Genomic DNA, 20988 nt, shown 5'->3' on the forward strand with positions numbered 1-20988 from the left:
TTCCAATGACACAGCAGATCACCGGGTAAATGCAGTTGCTGGTTGTCGGCTGCACTTTCCTCACGCTGTCACAGTCTGATGAAAGTACTGCCGATAACCGGCAATTGTCAGAAAACAGATCGGCACTGATGATCAGTGCCCAGCAGTGCCCCCCTACCTGCGCCCATCAGTGCTACCCACCTATGCCCCCCACCAGTGCAGCATAATCAGTGCTACTCATCAGTGCAGCCTCATCAATGCATATCAGTGTAGGAGAAAAATTACCTGCTTGTAAGTTTTTATAATAGAAACAAAAACGTTTTTTTTTTTCAAATTTTTTGCTGTTTTTTTGTTTATAGCGCAAAAAACAAAACACCCAGGGGTGATTAAATACCACCAAAAGAAAGCTCTATTTGTGAGGAAAAAATTATAAAAATTTCACATGGGTACAATGTTGCACGAATGCGAAAATTGTCAAAGTGCGACCGCGTTGAAAGCTGAAAATAGGCCTGGGCAGGAAAGGGGGTATAAGTGCCCCGCAGGCAAGTGGCTAAAGAGATATTTTCACTGTAAGCGCAGGTTTTTCTTTTTCATTAAGGTAAGGTTATTATTGGTCATAGCAACAATCAAAATCCAATCACCATTTTTTACAATCTAGAATTGAAGGAACAAAATCAATAACTGGCTGTTATGGGTAACAACATTCTACCTTCACCACATTTTTTATTTATCAGGCCATTTTTCCATGCAGAACTGCTTGGTTTTTAGGGTCTGATCAGACAGCCTTGCACACTAAACTGCAGCTGTTTAGCATGGGGCAGCTGTCCGTTATGGCTACAGTGAGACAACCATAGCTGATACAAATTAATAAGAATTATTCCTAGCTGATATAGATGTGAATGACACCTGATGTAAAAAGAATGGGCTGGAGGAATTATAATGATTACTGCTATACTTTACAGCTGCAGGACATATTGGTAGTCCGGCACCAAGCTCTGCCATACAGACTACTAGTCAGACAGGCAATGGCTGTGAACTGGAAGAGAGTGGTACCAATCATAGGACAATTTGTTACCTTAAATCAAATAATGCAGAAGCTAGATTTTACATTCCACCAGTGTGCAGAGGTCACCCATGTGACCAACAGGTGTGAGTGGGTGGCCTTTGTGATTAATGATTACAACTATGCCTGAGTGTCATCTGCACAATAGTTATCAATAAAGACTAAACCATCAATGATGCCCACCAGAGCCATGGAATGTGGAGAGCGTGGATAGAAACAGGTTTATATGGCTGCTGGGGAGGGGGAGAAAAATCTATATGCACAGCCTGGTGCGTGAGTCGAAAGGGGAGGGGGAGATATTGTGTGTCTGAGAGATAGATATCCTCCATGATCCCTGGACCATTCTCAAATCAACAAATAAATAGCTGCAATAAATACAGCGTAGCTAAGCAAAAAATAAAAAACCTCCAACAAATACGTTAGTCTATAGTCTGCTAATGGGTTTACGTGTGGACCAAGACTTAAGCTGTTCTCTCTATTTTCTCAGCCATTCAGAAACATTGACATTACTACTGTGGGAGTTAAAAGGCCACACATGCAATGCTTTTGCACACCGCTCATCTCATGCCAGCATAGTTTAGACACTGCTCAGAAGACATTCCTATATAAGTAATTGTGCAATTTTTTTTAAGAAACTGTGAAAAACAAAAGGAAACCCATGATTATCCAGAATATATCATAACTGCAGACACAAACTGTGTAAAAAGTAGCAATGGCAGTTACTAAAATTTAAATCCCCACTGGCTTTTTTAATGTTAAGGTATTATCTTCTGGTATAAAACCGTCACATTCTGAAGAACTTTAGAAACTTTAACCCCGCTAAGGAGACAATTTCTGTCTAAGGAAAATATGAATCAAACAAGTGTCCGCTTACAAAATATATACTAGTCTAATCATCAATGCAGATTTATAAAATCCTATAAAAATTCTGCTTACCCTCAGGCAGCTGCAGCAAGTGGTTTCTCCTGATATTGAGATCACGTAATGATTCTAATTTGCCAATTTGGGTAGGAATTGTCTGGATCTCATTGCAACTCACATCCTGGGAAAAAAAAACAAAAACAAAAAACCACTATTAGAATAAAAATGAAAAGCCCCCTCAACACTATGGAATATGCAACAATCTTTATATAAAACTTGAAAGCAACTTGCAGTCATAGTCGTGCATATGGAAAACAGCAACAAAGTGAACTGCTGGTAAAACACAGCAACCATTTACTATACAGGAAATTAAAAGAGCTTGATTTAGCCTACTATTGAAGTGATCATTTCCTGTATCACCTGCACATAATTTTGACCAGATTTGTTAATTTGTCAATTTTACATGCACCTTGTAAACAAGACAAAAGGCAATAAAATATGTACATGTTAAAATGCCTTTTGAGTACAGTATCATTTACAGAGGTATTAACCCTTTCGCTGCCAGAGCCATTTTTGCATTTTTTTGCACGTTTAAAAAGAATCAAACCTGAAGATTACACAAAAACCCCAAAACATTATATATTTTCAGAAAGCAGACACCCTAGAGCAGTGATGGCGAACCTTTTTGAGCCCGAGTGCCCAAACTGCAACCCAAAACCAACTTATTTCTTTCAAAGTGCCAACACTGCAATGAAACCTGAATATCGAGCTTTTGGTTTAGAAAAAACAACTCGTACAGTAGTGCAAACTAATTAACAGTACAGGGATGACCAGAGACTGCAGACACAGTACAGGGATGACCAGAGACTGCAGACACAGTACAGGGATGACCAGAGACTGCAGACACAGTACAGGGATGACCAGAGACTGCGGACAGTACAGGGATGACCAGAGACTGCGGACACAGTACAGGAGATGACCAGAGACTGCGGACACAGTACAGGAGATGACCAGAGACTGCGGACACAGTACAGGAGATGACCAGAGACTGCGGACACAGTACAGGGATGACCAGAGACTGCGGACACAGTACAGGAGATGACCAGAGACTGCAGACACAGTACAGGGATGACCAGAGACTGCGGACAAAGTACAGGGATGACCAGAGACTGCGGACACAGTACAGGGATGACCAGAGACTGCGGACACAGTACAGGGATGACCAGAGACTGCGGACATAGTACAGGGGATGAATAGAGACTGCAGACACAGTACAGGAGATGACCAGAGACTGCGGATAGTACAGGGATGACCAGAGACTGCGGACACAGTACAGGGATGACCAGAGACTGCGGACAGTACAGGGATGACCAGAGACTGCGGACAGTACAGGGATGACCAGAGACTGCGGACAGTACAGGGATGACCAGAGACTGCGGACAGTACAGGGATGACCAGAGACTGCGGACAGTACAGGGATGACCAGAGACTGCGGAAAGCACAGGGATGACCAGAGACTGCGGACAGTACAGGAGATGACCAGAGACTGCGGAAAGCACAGGGATGACCAGAGACTGCGGACAGTACAGATGACTGCTGACCTTTGGGGAGGTGGGGAGCGGGTACCTGAATTTGACAGATACCCGCTCTTACTTCCGCAGAGTTTTTTTTTTATCTTACCTGTTCCTTTATCCAGCCGCGCGCTGTCTACCCGGCTTCTGTAGTGTGGGCGCTCGTCGGACAGCCGGATGCCCAGTGCGCATGCGCGAGAAGCGCTGCGCTGCGCTTTGTGATTGGTCCGGCGGCTTCTGGGATCTGTCATGTGTCCCAGGTACCGCCTTACCATTCACAAAGAGCACTGCTTCTTGCGCATGCGCACTTGGGACCCGGCTGTCACGCACACTACAGAAGCTGGGAAGACAGCGCGCCGCTGGATAGAGGGACAGGTACGGTCCCACTGCAGAGCTGAGCGGCCGGCCCGGTATTCTGACATGGCGGCGGTGGAAATACCGGACCGGCCGCTCTATATTCGCTCCATAAGACGCACTGACATTTTCCCCCCTTTTTTGGGGGAAAAAAAAGTGCGTCTTATGGAGCGAAAAATACGGTACTCTCCTGGCGTGCCCACAGATAAGGCTCGGCGTGCCGGCTGTGGCACGCGTGCCACGGGTTCGCCATCACTGCCCTAGAGAATAAAATAGTGGTATTTATAATTTTTTATGTCACGCAAATATTATTGGAAAGGTCTAGGAAATTTGAATGAATTTTAGGGCAAACAAACACAATAAACGACCAAAATTTCTGGTAAAATATAAAAAGAGGATGTGCTGAGTAGATACTCGACATGCCAAACCTTAAATTTGAGTTTGCCTATGAAATTGCGTCAAGCTTCAATAACCTATATTTTCTATAGACACTTCAAAAACCCCTATAGGTCATCAGTTTAGTGTCTCGGAGGAGGTCTGATGCTAGAACTATTGCTCTCACTCCGGCGTGCGCAGCAATACGTAATGTGTATCGCAATTGAGATTTTCAAGCGTACGCGACCCAACATGTGCGTTTCTGTTCGGACGTGCATATATGGGGGGGGGGGGCCCAAAGCAACGGAACGGGGGGCTGTGAAAGCGATTGGTGGCAGTGGAACTGCCTGACTGCTTCCACCTGACAGGCAGGAGTCTGCCTGTCTGTTTTATGCACAATCCCGGTGGCTGCAGCCACAACTGCTCTGCATTTCTTGGTTTTACCGCATTTTTTATGTCACCCCACAGGTTTTTCTATTGGATTAAGGTTCGTGGATTGGGCTGGCCACTCCATAACATTAAGCTTGTTGGTCTGGAACAAAGATGTTGCACGTTTACTGGTGTGTTTGGAGTTGTCTTGTTGAAATCACCCATTTCAAGGGCATTTCCTCTTCAGCATAAGGCAACATGACCTCTTCAAGTATTTTGATGTATTCAAACTGATCCATGATCACTGATATGCGCTAAAGCAGGCCCAAAATCATAGTATGAGAAACATCCCCATATCATGATGCTTCCGCCACCATGCTTCACTGTCTTCACAGTGTACTGTGGCTTAAAGGATAAGTTCAGTTTTACACAACAAATAATACACATTGTTTTCAGGTAAAAAAAATGTGCACTTATTTTTATGTTAGGAGCCTCTAAGGTATTGCACTAGCAAATCAGCAGATCATCGATGCCATGCAGGTCCATGAAGATTGTCAGGCTACATTCACAGCTATGCAGTTTGCCTTTGATCCTTTTCTGCAGTACATTTTGCGTTTTTGACGCGTTTGCCGTATTTTTATTTTTTTCGCTGCTACGCAGAGTAATAACGCATCAAAACCTTGACAAAAACGCACTACATGCTTTTCTGCAGCGTTTCCATTAATGTCTATAGAACCAAAATCGCCAGTACTCACTGTGTGATGGGACCACCAAGTTCCTGTGTATCAACCCGCTGCTTGTAGTCCCAAAATAGTGGTCATGTCCTGTGGAGGCTCCGCTAGTAGTCAGATAATGTCTGCCGGCCGTGCATCATGGACGGGATGCCATAATCGTGCTGGTAAATTCCTGTGAAGACACCATGTGGTGTAGAGGTGGTGTGCGGGGAGTGGAGGGAGGAGGCGTTTGACCACGCTGATGCATTTTGTCCCACCTACTTCCGGGAATTCTTCAGAGCAATCCACATATATGACAGGTGTTAGATGAAAGGAGAGATCTCTAACTGATCTGAGGGTAGATACCTCTGATATACAAGTAATGACTGACAATCTTTCTAACCAATTGCTCTGAAGAATTCCCAGAAGTAGGTGGGACAAAATGAGTCAGTGTGGTCAAACTCCCCCTCCCTCCATTGCCTGCACACAACCTCTACACCGTATGCGGTCTGCACAGGATTGGACCAGCAAGGATATGGCATCCCGTACAAGGTACTCGGCCGGCAGTCACTATCTGACTACTAGCAGAGCCTCCACAGGACATGACCACTATTTAGGAACTACAAACCACGGGTTGATGCACAGGACCTTGGTGGTTCCATCACACTGTGGGTACTGGCGACCCGGTGTTGCTATCTAGGTCAGATCAGCTGCACAGGCTTGTACAGGCTGGACTGGTTACACTCATCGAGGTTGCTGTGGTAGGTACTCGCATTACATCTTTGACCTATACCTGATGGCTGTATGGCCACCCATGTCCTCATGTCTGCATGCTGATTGGACTTCATCTTGGAGGCTTAGTTCTGCTGAGCACTGTCGTCTGTTTATGTTTGGTTATCAGCCTGTCTTCACCTTTGCAGGCCGTCTGGAATATCTGATACAGTACACATTCATGGACTTCCAGTGGATACATTCTGTTGCCCATCATTAACACACATTTTCTCCTTTTTCCTTTGGATTGGCCATACCAGGTTTACATATTTTTCTAGTGCACTAGTGACCTGATTTTTTAGGCTGGACTTTAGAGGCTAAAGCCCTTCATATTTGTTATTTCCTTTTAGGTCTTTATTGGTTATCATACTGTCTATGTATTTAGGTTGGCCTTTTGACTGCAGTATACCATTATCCATATGAACTATATATTTGCTCTGTCATTTAGTGTGTTGGTGGATGGGATACTGCATCTAGTGGGGTCTGGGGGGTAGGGGGGCCATAGTGGGCGAGTGCTATACCTCAGCTCCCTTCTTTCCCTTTCTGGGAGGGTCATTGTGGGAGAAGAATTGCGGTTTCTTGGGAGACATTCTCGGGGAGACTGTGGAAAGATGGTTGTGGTGTTGGGAGGTGGGTTAGGTCCATTTGGGGAGGTGTGGGTGCTGTGTACACACAGGGAATGCTCTTTGGTACCATCGGTGTTTAGTGTGGGAGGTCTCCCCCATATTTGGGCTGGGGGGTTTTTACGACTGGGAGTGAATACCAGGTTCCCGATGCAATGTTTTTAATTTGTATGATTTTTCATGAATAAATACGCTTTTGAAGTTAGCCTTTTTAGGTGTGCAGCCTATTTTTGTTTCTTCATATTTTTTTCTAGTAAATTATCTGCCAAGTAAAAAAATTATTTGTACCGAAAACAGTGATTGATCTGGTTAGTGATATTGGACTTCTATTATTTTGAACAACTGTAACATTAAATAAGCAAAATCATACCAGTTCTGTCAGGTGTCTGAGAAGACCAATCTCCTCTGGCAAGGAGTCCAACTTGTTGTTACTTGCTACGAGAACTTTCAGAGGTAGATTGCAGACGTGTCCTGGAAGTGATGTAAGTTGGTTCCGACTTGCAGAGGAAATACAAAAATACAGCAAAAAAGGATAGTTAAAATCAATCTACTCAAAAGGTATACACCTGCTTTTAAAACACTAAGAGCAGCAATGAAAAAAAGAACTACTTTAACAACACAGAAATGTATTCAATTGATGTATTAAATGGCTGAGCCAAGATCTTCCAGACAAAGCCAGTGGCACATTGGCCTCTCTAGTCCAGGTAATATGTTGGCAACATAACAAAGAACTAGCAAATTTGCCCCTCAAAAGGCAGAGAACTCTCAGTACTAAGTTACCCAGTTTTAATTACAATGTAGTAGATAGACAGATACCTGAGATTAATGAAGGTCAGGGCTTGCAGGTTAAGAGTAGCTTCTGGCACATAGCGGATACAGTTCTGATAAAGATTTAGGCTTTCGAGGGAAACATAATGACAGATCTCAGCAGGAATCTCCGACAGCCTGTTCCGAGATAGATCTTTAAAGAAAAAAGAAAAATCAATTTTGTTTTGCATGTTTAGGAGTAAACAGTTAGGAGTTGCAACACAAAAAATAGGCAGACATGAGATATTTATGAGGAAAACTCTATTTTAGCCTTGCTAAATTAAACTTGAGCATATAATGAAAAATAAGATTTGTACCATTTTGTGGGAGTCCATTGAGGGACATAGGAAGTCTTTAACTTTTGAAATCTCCAAAAGCAATGTACCTGATGGACAGGGACACAGCAGACATGAGCTAACAGATCCAAAGAAAAACCAGCATGACCGACTGCCTACAGCTCAGAGAGGCCTGAATGAACTTACGTCCGAATCTGGCATCAGATGAGGTCAAAACATCCACCTGATAAGACTTTACCAAAATGGAGACCGTCTGCAAACAGACACGGACTTCCTGTTGCATAAACATGAATGAGATGGGCAAAAGATGGCTTTCAGCTCCTATTCTCCAACTGTACAGAATTCCTCAGATGCGTTTCTGGGGGGTTATTCGTAGAGGTGTTGCAAGTCTATGAGAGCTTCATAAGTCAATCCTGTGTCTTGCACCAGTCTATTCATATGCTGATCCAACTTACAGTTTTAGGGGGCATTTGAGCAGTTATTTTCATTGTTTTGATTCACCTATTCGAACTTCAAGAACATGTATGAACAGAAGACCAGGTAGCAGCCTTGTGAATCTGGGAAACAGTTGCTTGAAAAAAAAAAAATCAACTGTTGCCCAGATTTACAAGGCTGCTACCTGAAAAAGCCCAAGAAGCACTCTCAGGTCTAGAAAGGGTGGAACTTAATCCTTGAGAACAAGAGCTTGACTGGTGGTCTGGTCAAAGCCACCTAGAGATGGTGGAACTAGAACAAGTGCACACTCTCGGGGACCATCCTGGATGATAAAGGGCTTGATTACAAATCTTCACCCTCTGAAGAGTGATCTGTGGTGGATGGCGTTTCAGAGGGATGTTTGACAGGCAAGGAGATATCATCTCCTTGACACCTGGTTTACCCTCTAAAACCCCACAGCACCAGTCTGCATTGCATGTAAATGTGGTATAAACCCTTTTAGTTGAATGGGTCACATTCGATGGGGAGGACTGCTCACTGAACAAGACAGGGAAAAATTTTGCTGCAACACATGTGTACACTTCTATCCACCGCCTTTGCAGCTTGAAGGGTGATTGGTTATGTTGACATAGCATAAAAGAATTTGTATTTCTAAAAGAAGCAGTGGCTGTGAATAAGAATCGCAACCCCAACCTTACCCAGACAATGGAGGAAAATTTCCCTTCAGTGAACTGCAGCCAAACAGAGGGATGGAAGAAGGTCGTCTTCACTGCAGTGAAATGCTGAAACTAACTTAGGTAAGAAGAAAGTCCTAGGCCTTAACACCTTTTCCCAATGCAAAACCAGAAATGATATCAAGAAGGAAAAAAAGCTGCCAATTCAGATACTCTCCATGTAAGATCTGGTGGCTACAAGGAACACCAAGTTGTGGGTGAGAGGAACGTCTCTACTGGGTTTAAACAGTGGTTTCTGAAGCACAGAGAAAACCTAATTCAGATCCCATGGAGTCACATGGGACCAAACAAGGGAAGCTACATGTTAGACCCCTATACAAAGTAGTGAGTGGCCTACAGTCTCAAAAACAAGATAAAGGCAGCAAAAACTGAGCCCTTAATAGTGGTGCAAGCCAAGGGCTGGTCCAAACCAAGCTGTAGGAAGAAGAGGATTCGCCCCGTGAAGAAATTTCTAGGTTGGAAACCCCAAGACTCAAATGAAGTGAGGTACATCTTCCACACCTGATGACAGACCTTGCAGTAAGTAGCCTTCCTAGATTTTAGGATTGGGAATCATGGATAAAGAGATGCCCTCATCTGTCAACAGTCTTGACATTAAAGCCGCAACCATGAAACTTGATGGCATATTGGTCCTTCAAGCTGAAGATCTTGGCAGTTCCACCAGGAATCTTACCAGGTGAGCATACAAATTTCACCTGTGCCTTTTTGGAGAGAATACCAATCATCAGGATGTACTGATCCTACAGAGTATCCATTGCTTCTGCTAGAGAATCCCTGTATTTGGAAACAAACCTGTCTAGTTTACTGCTGAACCTTGAGGTCCAGATCCGGAAAAACCTCTGGGTGTAGTGACCACTCACTTGGGTCCAGATGCTGCTGGCTTAGGTAATATGCCTGCCAGTTGTCTAGCCCTGGGATGTACAAGGCAAGCAAGGCAGCCAAGTAAAGTTCTGCCCAGGACAGGATCTGATGTTCCCCACTCTTGCCTTGGCCACTTCTGCGGCACTGACTGAATATGGATCTTATCAGAATAGTTCAAAACTGCTGAAACAGCTATATTTCACAAAACTCCAGAATGTTTACTTGTGACAATAAAAAGTGCTAGCAAAATAGGTTAGTATTTCAAGGCCAAGTTCATCTTTTGAAAAAAAAAATTTAATAAATTTAAATTTTTTTCCAAGTAAAAAAATGTTAATTTCTTTTTTTTTTTCTAAGGAGCCTACAGGGAATGGCACCCAAGATCAGCAGATCATGGGTGCAATCTCAGGTTCCTGCAAACTCTCAGGATAGTGGTCAGCCCTGGCAGGCAATTACTTGAGAGCAGAAGGATCACTGGACTATGAGAGAGCTTACCCTAGAGTAGCTCTACCTCTGATGAAGTCATGTGGTATGACACAATACGCGTGAGGAGAAGTCAGGTGACATTAGCGCTCCTACATCGTTCCACCAGGCAGGGTCTTGCTCTCCATGGTTTGATTCTGACCACTGTTTCCTGCATTTTTAACACTATTATCATGTGAGTTCATATGCGTTAATAAATATATGGCTTTTAAAAAAGCCTACTGCATAATGTTCTACTTTATGGTTGCCGAGCTTTATCCACAGAGTTGGCTGTACTGAAATCGGGTGCCATTTGTGAAGGTTCAGTGGTGATTCATAAGGGGAAGAGTGCACAGAGGAGCACGTTATATGTTACCCCCACTAATAGGGGAGATGCTTTGTTTGACCTGTGTCCACATACAGGTCCATATGAGAAGGTTGGAGTCCACCTGGAATTCTATGTTCACTGTGGTGATTCACATGTATTGAAGTTTTACAGTACTGGGATTTTGGGTGCAATCACCAGTAGGAAGATTTTTCACTTATTTGAATTTTTTTGAAGAACTGCATTTATTTTTATGTTTTATCTTTTGGGACCATCAGTTTTTGTTCGTATATTTACATGCATTGATTTATGCTAGCAGTGCAACATTTTCATTTGTTTTATTCTGTATGGTAAAGTGGCCAGACGGAAGCCACTCCTCAGTAAAAGGCAAATGGCAGCCCGCCAGAAGTTTGCCAAAAAGGCACCTGAGGGACTCTCAGAGCATGAGAAACAAAACTGTGGTCTGATGAAACAAAGATTGAACTCTTTGGCCTGAATGCCAAGTGTCATGTCTGGAGGAAACCAGGCACTGTTCACCACCTGGCCAATACCATCCCTGCAGTGAAGCATGGTGGCGGCAGCAGCATGCTCTGGGGATGTTTTCCAGCGACAGGAACTGGGAGACAAGACAGGATCGAAGAAAAGAAGAATGCAGCAAAGTACAGAGACATCCTTGATGAAAACCTGTTCCAGAGCGCTCTGGACCTTAGACTGGGGCGACAGTTCATCTTTCAAGAGGACAATGACCATAAGCCCACATAACAAAGGAGTGGCTACGGTCCAACTCTGTGAATGTCCTGGAGTGGCCCAGCTAGAGCTCAGACTTGAACCCGATTGAACATCTCTGGAGAGATCTGAAAATCGCTGTGCACCAACGCTCCCCATCCAACCTGATGGAGCTTGAGAGGTACTGCAAGGAATGGGAGAAATTGCCCAAAAATAGGTATGCCAAGCTTGTAGTGATCATACTCAAATGAATTGAGGCTGTAATAAAAAAAAAAAAACAAAAAAAAAACAAAACACATTTCTAGATTATATCCAATTCAAAGCATGGAAACCTACAAAGAACGAACCCAAAAAGCTTACTACCTTTAGAAAAATGTTCATTGAAAAAAGAAAAAAAAAAAGAAAAAAAAAAAAACTGCAATCTTTACCAAATGAGTTTACTAGATTAGGTTTTATGGATGTATTTGTTGTGTGCACATTCATGATTTACCTGCATTCAAATTTTATATACTTATTACAGACTCAGATGTCTTCCTTCAATGAAATGACACTGGGCAACACATTTCAAACTGTGAACGATTATCGTACTCGCACACGGTACTGATGTATGAACATCAGATTACTGGCAGAAAATTTCTGTATAAAATGTTGAGGATTTGTTGTACAATAAATGGGTGTATTCACGTATACAAATTCAAACAAATATTCTAGCTTTTCTTGGTTTGTGTCATACGCATGTGAAATACTGTCCAACACTACAGATTGACATTTTTTTTTCTTTTACTAATTTATACACAGCACAAGTTTACATGCCTGTGTGTACAAGCCTATTATAATTTAGATCAGTAAAAATAACCCCCCCGCCAGAATGCCTAAAAACATGGTTTAACCTCCCTAGCGGTATGATTATGTCCATATTTCAATGCTCAAAGCAGTACATTTTTTTGCATGGAAATATGTATTTTTTTTATTGTAGGTCTGTAATTTTTAGGAATAACTCACTGAAATCTGTCCGAACAAGAGTCTAGTAAACATCCCGGGTATAATAAAATTTGAAACACGAAATCATAAATTATAATATAATAATCATAAAAAATAATAATAAATTTAATTCAATAATATAATCAAACCAAAAACACTGAAATTTGAAATATAGCGCCAAGTTCGCACATCACTGAGCAAAGTTGCAAAATTGTTTTCAGTGTCTGATGACGAATTTCCCCACGAATCATCACTCAATTCTGCAAGTAGTTCTAATTTACTATCGCTGTTTTCTAGCTGGTCTAAAATCGATTTTGACCTAAAGGGATGCTTTTTGGATGCCATGGACATTTCTCAGTTTCAAGGCAGAAACAGTAAAAATGTAGGCAGGGCACAGGACAAAGCACTAGGGACAAAATGTATGTGTATGTTTGATACAGTAATGTTTTACAATGTGATTTTAGTGTATTTAGTGAATGTCACTTTTTGTCATTTTCAAATTTCCCGCCGCTCCATCCCCGTACGTCCTGACGTCGTGGGGAACGGAACCCAGAAGACAGATGCCGGCATCGGCCGGAGGACATTGCAGGGGATACTGCAGGAGGGACATCGCAGGAGTGCAGGACAAGGTAAGAGAAGAACAAATCCCGGAGCAACGTCGCATGGTAAGCCCGAGTGTAGTTTGGGGTTACCGCTTTTGGTACTGAAACTATACCCAGAGCTACACTCGGGAATACCGCCAGGGAGGTTAAGAAATTACAGCTGGTTTCTAAACTTTTAAGCAGTACCAACTTTATTGGCCGGTTCACACTATAGAAACATAGTCCAGATGCATTCCGGATGCGTTTGTGCATTTTTTTATGTTTTTTTTTTTTTCATGTTCCAGTGTGTTTTTTATGCATTCCAGTTAATTTTTTCTCTCTCTTTTTCTTCAATTTAAACAGAGACATGTGCGTTTTTGGTGCATTTTAGGGCATTCCAGTGCATTTTATGCATTCCAGTACAGTTCTGTGCAGAAAAAATGCAGCCCGTTCTACTTTTTTTTCTACACCCAGAATGCACTGAAACTGCATGCACTGATGTGAACTATGACGTTGACAACCAAATAAACTACTTTCTGTGCGTTTTGGATTCAGAAAAAAAGTAACTAACACATGTAGTGTGAACCAGGCCTAAAAGTGGATATAAACTCAAATAGTGAAGTTATGCTATGTCATAGGAAACATAGAATTCTTTACAGTGCTTTAAAAATGTACCGTTTGTCTCAAATGCCTTCTGAAAAATAAAATACATTTTTTTTTAACATTATTTCATCTAGGAAATCCTGTTTATACAGTTTCACAACTGATATCCATGGCATGATATCCAAGACACGGTCTACTTCTGCCCACTAGCATCATAAGATCTGGGGTGAGATTTGAGGAGTTCACTACTGTGCTGCTCGTAGTTTTCCTTGCTGGAGGCTCTGGCATGAGGAAGCACAAAAAAAAAAAACAAATACCTTGTACAGCAACAACAGGGAAAGATAAGCTGCAAGGAAACCAGAGGCAAGAACAGCGATTAGAGCTTTAGCCTCTACCTACATATGTTTATTTATTCTAGGAACAGCTTTCACAGTTCTGCTCTTTAGTAAAAAAAAAAAAAAAAAAATGTTGGTATTTGCTTAGGTTTTATGAAGAGAGGGCTGCTGAAGCGGTAGATCAGGGTCACTGGGGAGGATAAAACAACAGCAGAATTATGGTACCTGCTATCAAGCATCACTATTACTTCTCAATCCATTTAATTTTTGTTTCTAAGTACACACCTGTTTAAAACAGGGTGAATAAAAATCAATGATTTAAAAAAAAAAAAAAAATCTGATTTTTTAAATTTAAATCGGATTTTTTGATTTAAATCGGATTTTTTTGATCTAAATCAGATTTTTTAAAATAAAATGCTTTTTGAGGAAAATATATTGCCATCCAAAGGTTATTCCATCATGAAATAAAGATTAGTTTTTTTAATTATGTAGAATAAGGCGGTATATGTTTAATTTTTTTGGTAAATAAATTCCATTAATCCATTCAAATGTCATGCTCTTCCAGAGGTTTTTGTAAGATTATTGGGCAGTTTCTCTGCCTACAAGATATTATCACAGATGCTTGGTTTACTTTTGCAGTTCTCAAAACTGAATTTGACTCAGCGGAGATCACATGCCTCTTCTTCACAGCAAAAATGTTATAACATGAACAGAGTTAAGAAAAAGACCTTAATCCTAATTTCTACAAACCTATGAATACAGAATCAACCCCTTCAGTGCCAAGTTTCAAGAAGTTCAGTGAATAGAATAGAAACAATATTTTTCTGATTGTTTGGAGTGGAATAGATCTGCACAAGAAGAAAGTGAAACTAAGTGTGAGGAGGAAGGGGCTGACAGTCGAAGTTTCTTAAAATATATAGATTTTGTTTAGCCAAATTAGTTAACAAACATGGATGTTTAAGCAAATCACATATGCTGTAATGTTATTGTTTCAGTTGAATAAATCTATTTAAATTGTTATTAAAGTAATGATTATTTTTCTCCTTCCTAAGTACAACAGAAAAGTTGTCCAAATATGAATGATTAACCTATTAAACTGGGGATCAAAAAACTAATATGAAAAGTTGTTATTCTAAAAATCTTCATCTATTTGTATATTAAAGTTATACCAGCAAGAATTAGTCTTTATGTAGAAAACTAGGATTTAAATCAAGCCTTACTGACTAGTGATTTAAATCAGTTTGATTTAAATCAAATCCACCCTGGTTTAAAATAAACCTGCGAGTATTAGTAGTAAGAGCTACAGGTTCTGGGGAGATGTGCAAGTTTCTACCTTTTCAGCAAATAACTTTTTAGCAAATACCCAACAAGCTGCAGAAGTTATTTTCTCAAAGATGCCATTTGTAGATCTACAAACATATTCCTCCCATTCTATCAAATGAGACCTTTTGATAGGTTATGGTCTTATGGCTTTGCAGTTGTGGGAGGTGGGTATGAAACACGTTTCTAATCCACTACCAGGAAATGAAGAAACCTAAGGAAATTCTCTGGGCATATTGGAGAGGAAACTGCTACAAATACTGTATAATGGCTGCTAACCAACATCCGCAGCTCCTAATATACAATGTAGTTTTGTTACATCACCATTTAAATCAGGGGTCTCCAACCTTTTCACTATTCTGGGACACACTGGAAGAAGAGGAATGGTCTTGGACCACACATAAAATACACTAAGAATAGCTGATGAGCAGAAAAGGTTGGGCAGATAAGTTAACGATCACTGATATAGATAATGTCAATATATGAGAATAGTGCCACTCAGTACAAGTTTTAGTAAAAATAATATTTAGCAAAAAGAGAGCACTATGTGTTCTTCTCTTTTCTGCGTTTACTATTGCCCTGCTATGCTGAAGTATGGAGGATGGCACTGGACTGTAAAGTACCTGGGGGCTGGAGTGGGATATCAGTGCTGTGGCTTATAGGAACCCCACTTAAAGAGGCAAGTGCATACAAGCTAGAATATGTTAGGTCTATGGTCAAGGTGAGAGCATTAACCTTTGGGGTGATGGGACATGCAATTTGATTGAGATGCGCAATTTAAACCACCAGTGATAAGTGAAAAGTGAATGCTCATACATGCTGTGATACATGTGGATGAATTGAATATACAGTACATGGACAGCATATTTGTGTGATTGCTCAGCAAAAAAAGCAGAGCAAGATAATGATCTAATTCGGAAACATTACGATATACGTTCAACTCCATACACATGGATAATAATTTGCAAGTAGTTGGCAATGATGTGATATTTGGGATCATTTTATATTTGGAGCTTTTAGTATGCTTATTTAAGGTATATAGGGTTCACCTACACAGTTTTGGTAGAAGATAAAGACTATTGTTGCACCCCAGAGGGATATTGGGTATTTAACTAGGTACACACGGATACATTGGGATACGTGGATATGTCATAAGTTCCGCATTTGTTTCATTTTTCTTTCACATTTGAACACAATTAACACTGCAAATGCCACTGTTGTTGCACATGCACATTTAAAGTGGTACACGTGGACATTTGCATAGGTACGTGTATATTTTGTTTCTAAGCACAATTTACAAGCGGTCCATCAACATATTCTTTGAGCACATTATTAATGTATTTTTGATGAACACTGGTTGCGTTTAGTGATACTACGCAGCATTATTCATATATATATATATATATATATATATATATATTGAAGTTATTTTCACTTGGGAACACATAAGTGTGTGCAGCAATACATAGTTTTAAAATTAATTGGTGGATGTGAATGATTGCACTTGGGTATACTTGGTTAATTTTGTAATAGATAAATGTACCGGAGTATTAAACTTCATTTTTTTGTAATTATAAAAAGGTAAAAACATTATAAAAAAGGTAAAAAAAAGAGGGCAACATAATAAATATTACGATAGTTTACACTGTTTTTGATAAACTAACACATCAATATCTGGTTGGATGGATGTAGTAGCAATTCTCAAGGTGCTTATCAGATATTTTGGTTCTAATTTTGCCCTTCGTGTGCTTCATCCTTGAGAATAGCTACTCACAAATATAGGTGCTGCCAAAAATTGAATACATGAATAAGGCGTGATTGTGAAGAGGGAGATATTTATCTTTGGGAAGATAAAACTTCTAAAATTCCAGTAAAGAGACAGTCAAAATTTTCAAACTTTCACGTGTTCGCTAAACGCATTTTTACAAAAAATTGTGTGATGGAGCACACTGATAGCCATCTTTGGCCACAAATGGCAGTGGGCTGCAGGTTGGTCACCCCTTATATAAAGAGATGATTTTCAGTGAAAATGAAAATAACTTCCTACTTTATCATTTACACTGTATACAGCACAAATAAATTTAATTTTGAATATAATGGGTTCCTTCCTCTTAAAGCTGAAGTCCATTAAGGAGGAATTTAATATTTTTATATAACTGTCTACCTATCTTGTTCAAAACCACTGTCCATTTGTTTTTAAAGTTGAAATAAAGATTTGTATTGGAGAAGAGGCATGCTATGTCTCTTCTGCAATAACTCACACTTACCTGTTTACTTGCAGTCTTCTACTGAACGAACGAGCTGTGCATGTGCAGCTTAATATGGAATTCCAGAACACTCTGGCTGTGCCAGAATGACCGATTCTCATGCGCATGCATGGGATGACTTCACCCCCCACTGGCCAATCAAAAGGCTAAAAACTCAACACCCAAAAGCAGTTGGGAATATGGCCGATGAAAGATGCACCAGAGGAAGGCGAAAGTGAATATTTACAGTAATTCAGTTCTGCTTTAAAGCCCAATTCAAGGTCCTCTTACACTGCAAGGGTTAAATACTCGTAATGTGTAAGGAAGAGGGCTCTATCATTTACCTTACACCTAGCTCCAACACACTCTTCCTCTGACCAAAGGTCAGGTCTTTGGAACAGTCATCATGTACATTACAGGGACATTTACCCTCTATGGTACACTAGGGAGGCTGGAAAGCAACCTGAGGTGGCCAAATTGAATACAGAGCAGGCTGCAGGGGAATGGTCGCAGCACTGAAGGAGCCTGCTGGAGAAAAGAGTACAGCATTTACTCCTTAATCCCCAGCCCCTAGACTAAATGAGCATTTAACCAGGGTAGGGAGGGGCGGGGGGCATTGTAAGGGTTTTCCTGGAATTGGGCTTCAAAATGTGTTTTTCTATTCTTTCTTCTCCCCTAAGCATGCCCCTTATGCCTTGTATCTGTTTTTTTCCTGATTATGCAACCATAAGGAGAAATGGCTCCTGGTCTGGTATCCTCCTCAATGTACTGTAAGGAGAGTGGCAATGTCTCAAAGTGGTTGTAAAAGCAGGTGGTTTTTTACTTTACAGTATTCAAACCCAGAGCACTGGAGGGGGACCCCAGAAGATGAGGATTGGAGCTGCTCTGAGATAAACCATTGTGCAGAGCAGGTACATTTAATATGTTTGTTATAATAGAAAATATATGCACTTTCTGCACTTTTTTATTATTTATTAGGAGCCTGTAAAGCATTGCACCTGCGATCAGCAGACTACGGTGCAAAGCGAGGTTCCTGCAGACTGTCAGTCTAGCTGTCTGCTTATACATCAGACAGGCAGGAAGTTACTGAATGACAAGAATCAATGAACTACTAGAGCGTTCACCAGTGCCCTAGTAGTGAATTGAGAACTACAAGCCATCAGCCAAAATGGCTAACAGTAGTTGTAGTTCTCCCATTCACAGAATTATGTGAATGAATGATGCAGCCGGGTAGGGATTGCGCCACACGGATGTTTTTTTTGGGGTTTTTTTCCTAATTGTGACAGCGGGGAGAAGATCCCTGGCCTACTGTTACAACAGGGGCTCAGGAGGGTGTGGAGGCTGCTCATTTAGTAATATGTTACACACTGAATAAGGATGTAACATGTTATGAAAGGTGAACTTATCCATTAAGCTGGCTATACCACTGGTAGAATTTAGTTGGACATTTTTCGACAAGAACATTAATTCGATTTTCAAATTGTCGGTGAAGTCAATTTGACTTTCAACTGACTGTGTAGACATTTACCTGTGAGCAAGAAATACGCCCACCACATCGCAGCACATCTATGATGTAGTGCGCCTGCACAGATACTCTCTGCCCAGCGTCCATGGAATGAAAATTTTAAGAAAGGAGCTGATGATATCACAAGGGATAAAAACATCATATTAATTAAAAGTAAGGAATTACCTGTATACATTTTACAGCAGTTTTTATGTTCATAGGGAAAGGACTCTAAAGTGAGCAGGATTGTGTTTTTTCAGTGCCTGTCATTCAGCAACCAACATGAATGACTGACTGACTGCTGGATTCTGCATCCTATTGCTAAACCTGCATGTCAAGTCAAAGAACTTACAGATAAAGCAGGTTTTACTAAACTTTGCTCCTGTACACACATTTTATTTTTCAGTTTAGCCACAATACAAAAATCTAAAAAGCATCTCAAAGACATCAGAGTAAGAATTCTTTCCCATCTAAAACACTCAAGCATGTGTTATAAGCTACTTGGCTTGGGAGATACAAGAAATTGTAAAGAAGCTCTGTGACCTCCATGGAACTAAAATCTATGCAGTTACAAGAGGAGCATCAGCATCTGTGATTTATATTTAGATTTTCTTAGCACGGAAACAGACTGTGCCAAATACTGCAAACACTTCCCAGCATTCTCTGTGACAGCCTTCATCTAGAGATCAAACAAATAAGACCAATCATAGAACAGGCACACCAACTTAAAAAACACACAGAACTCGATTTTACAGGTTGCCAGATATGTAAATCCATTAGGCTAGTGCTCATGAACAGTACGCTCATATGTATGCAGCTAAGCTCAGCAGTTACTTTAAGAAAAAACAATAGTGTACAAGGCTGGTGGATGAGTAACGCCAGCATACAGTGCGCTATAAAAATAGCTGGGAATGACATGATCCAACAAATATGTGAATGTGACAAAGCTAAGAACCACTCAGATCTCTCACAGGCACTAGCTCTACAGGTTTTAGAAGGATCTTAACAACAGTCCAACTGGAAACTCTAAGGAACAAAAGGCAGACATCTGAAAAAACCTTTTTCTATTCTATTAATAAAATAAATCTATTCAGATTAACAACTAAAGAGCTCTCAATGGATTTGTGCCATTTTCTCTCTATTTTGAGATCAAATATCAACCAGTTAGGAACTATATTGTGAGATTTTCAGCCTGGGAAGAACATAAAGCAGTGCAGGAAGCAAAATTAAATGATTACCTTAACCACTTCCTGTCCACCATATAGCAGTAATACTGCTACAGGGCGGCACGGGTGCGCAAAATCATATATATATATATATACGCAATTTTGCATTTCCAGGTAGGGGGTGTGCGTGAGCCCAACCCGTGCCACTATTCAAGTCCTCGGCTGTTAATCACCAGGTCTCAGCTGGTGATTACTCACTGGCACCCTGTGATCGAGGAGCATTACTGGAGGGAGAGAATTGTATGTAAACAATACAGTTCTCTCCCGTCAGCTAATGCACACTGTTTTGCATGGCTCTGCATACTAGAGCCATGCAAAGCAATGTGCTTTCATTTGAAAGCACACACACAGCAAAACAGCACACAGTTAACCCTTTGATCGCTCCACGTTAACCCGGGCGGAGAAAGGCAGGAAAGGAGCAGTGTATACAGTGACTGGCTATCACTATATGTCAGTGCCGGTTTTTAAATGCAATTGCCGGGGCTTTTTTTCCTTCACTATAAGCTCAGAGAATCAGCTGTCACTTTCCCCCCCAGCTAAAAGAAACAAAGTTTCTTTTTAGTTTCATTCTTGAATTCAAACAAAAAGTTTCCTTTAGCTCGGGGAAAGCGACAGCTATGGTGAATAAAAAAAAAATCAAGCCAGCAATTGCGTCTAAAAAACGGCAATGACATTTAGTGACAGCCAGTGAGGGAGCCTCTCTGTATACACTGCTGCTCTCCTGCTTATTCCTTGTGCACACTGCCCCCCCCCCTCCTACAAAGAGGACCTGTCACTTATATGCTAATCACATAGGTGACTATTGGTCCCCTATGTGATAGCAATAAAATCATAAAGGAAAAAAAAAAAATGAGATAGATAGAGATATAT

General features: G+C 40.9%; 1 protein-coding gene across 10 annotated transcripts in view; it reads right to left on the reverse strand.

The window, feature by feature from the left end:
• LRCH3 (leucine rich repeats and calponin homology domain containing 3) overlaps positions 1-20988 on the reverse strand; it is a 119473-nt gene that overhangs the window by 51660 nt on the left and 46825 nt on the right. For all 10 annotated transcript variants that reach the window (XM_089685456.1, XM_089685455.1, XM_089685452.1 and 7 more), the window contains exons 2-4: positions 7496-7640; positions 7050-7176; positions 1979-2084 (exon numbers count right to left, since the gene is read on the reverse strand). In XM_089685456.1, the coding sequence (XP_089541582.1) occupies positions 1979-2084; positions 7050-7176; positions 7496-7640 (378 nt within the window). The remainder of the gene's footprint in view (positions 1-1978; positions 2085-7049; positions 7177-7495; positions 7641-20988) is intronic.

This window comes from Staurois parvus, unplaced genomic scaffold, assembly GCF_062004578.1.
Source record: "Staurois parvus isolate SC_StPar_1 unplaced genomic scaffold, SC_StPar_1.0 ptg000376l, whole genome shotgun sequence".
Classification (NCBI taxonomy): Eukaryota; Metazoa; Chordata; class Amphibia; order Anura; family Ranidae; genus Staurois; species Staurois parvus.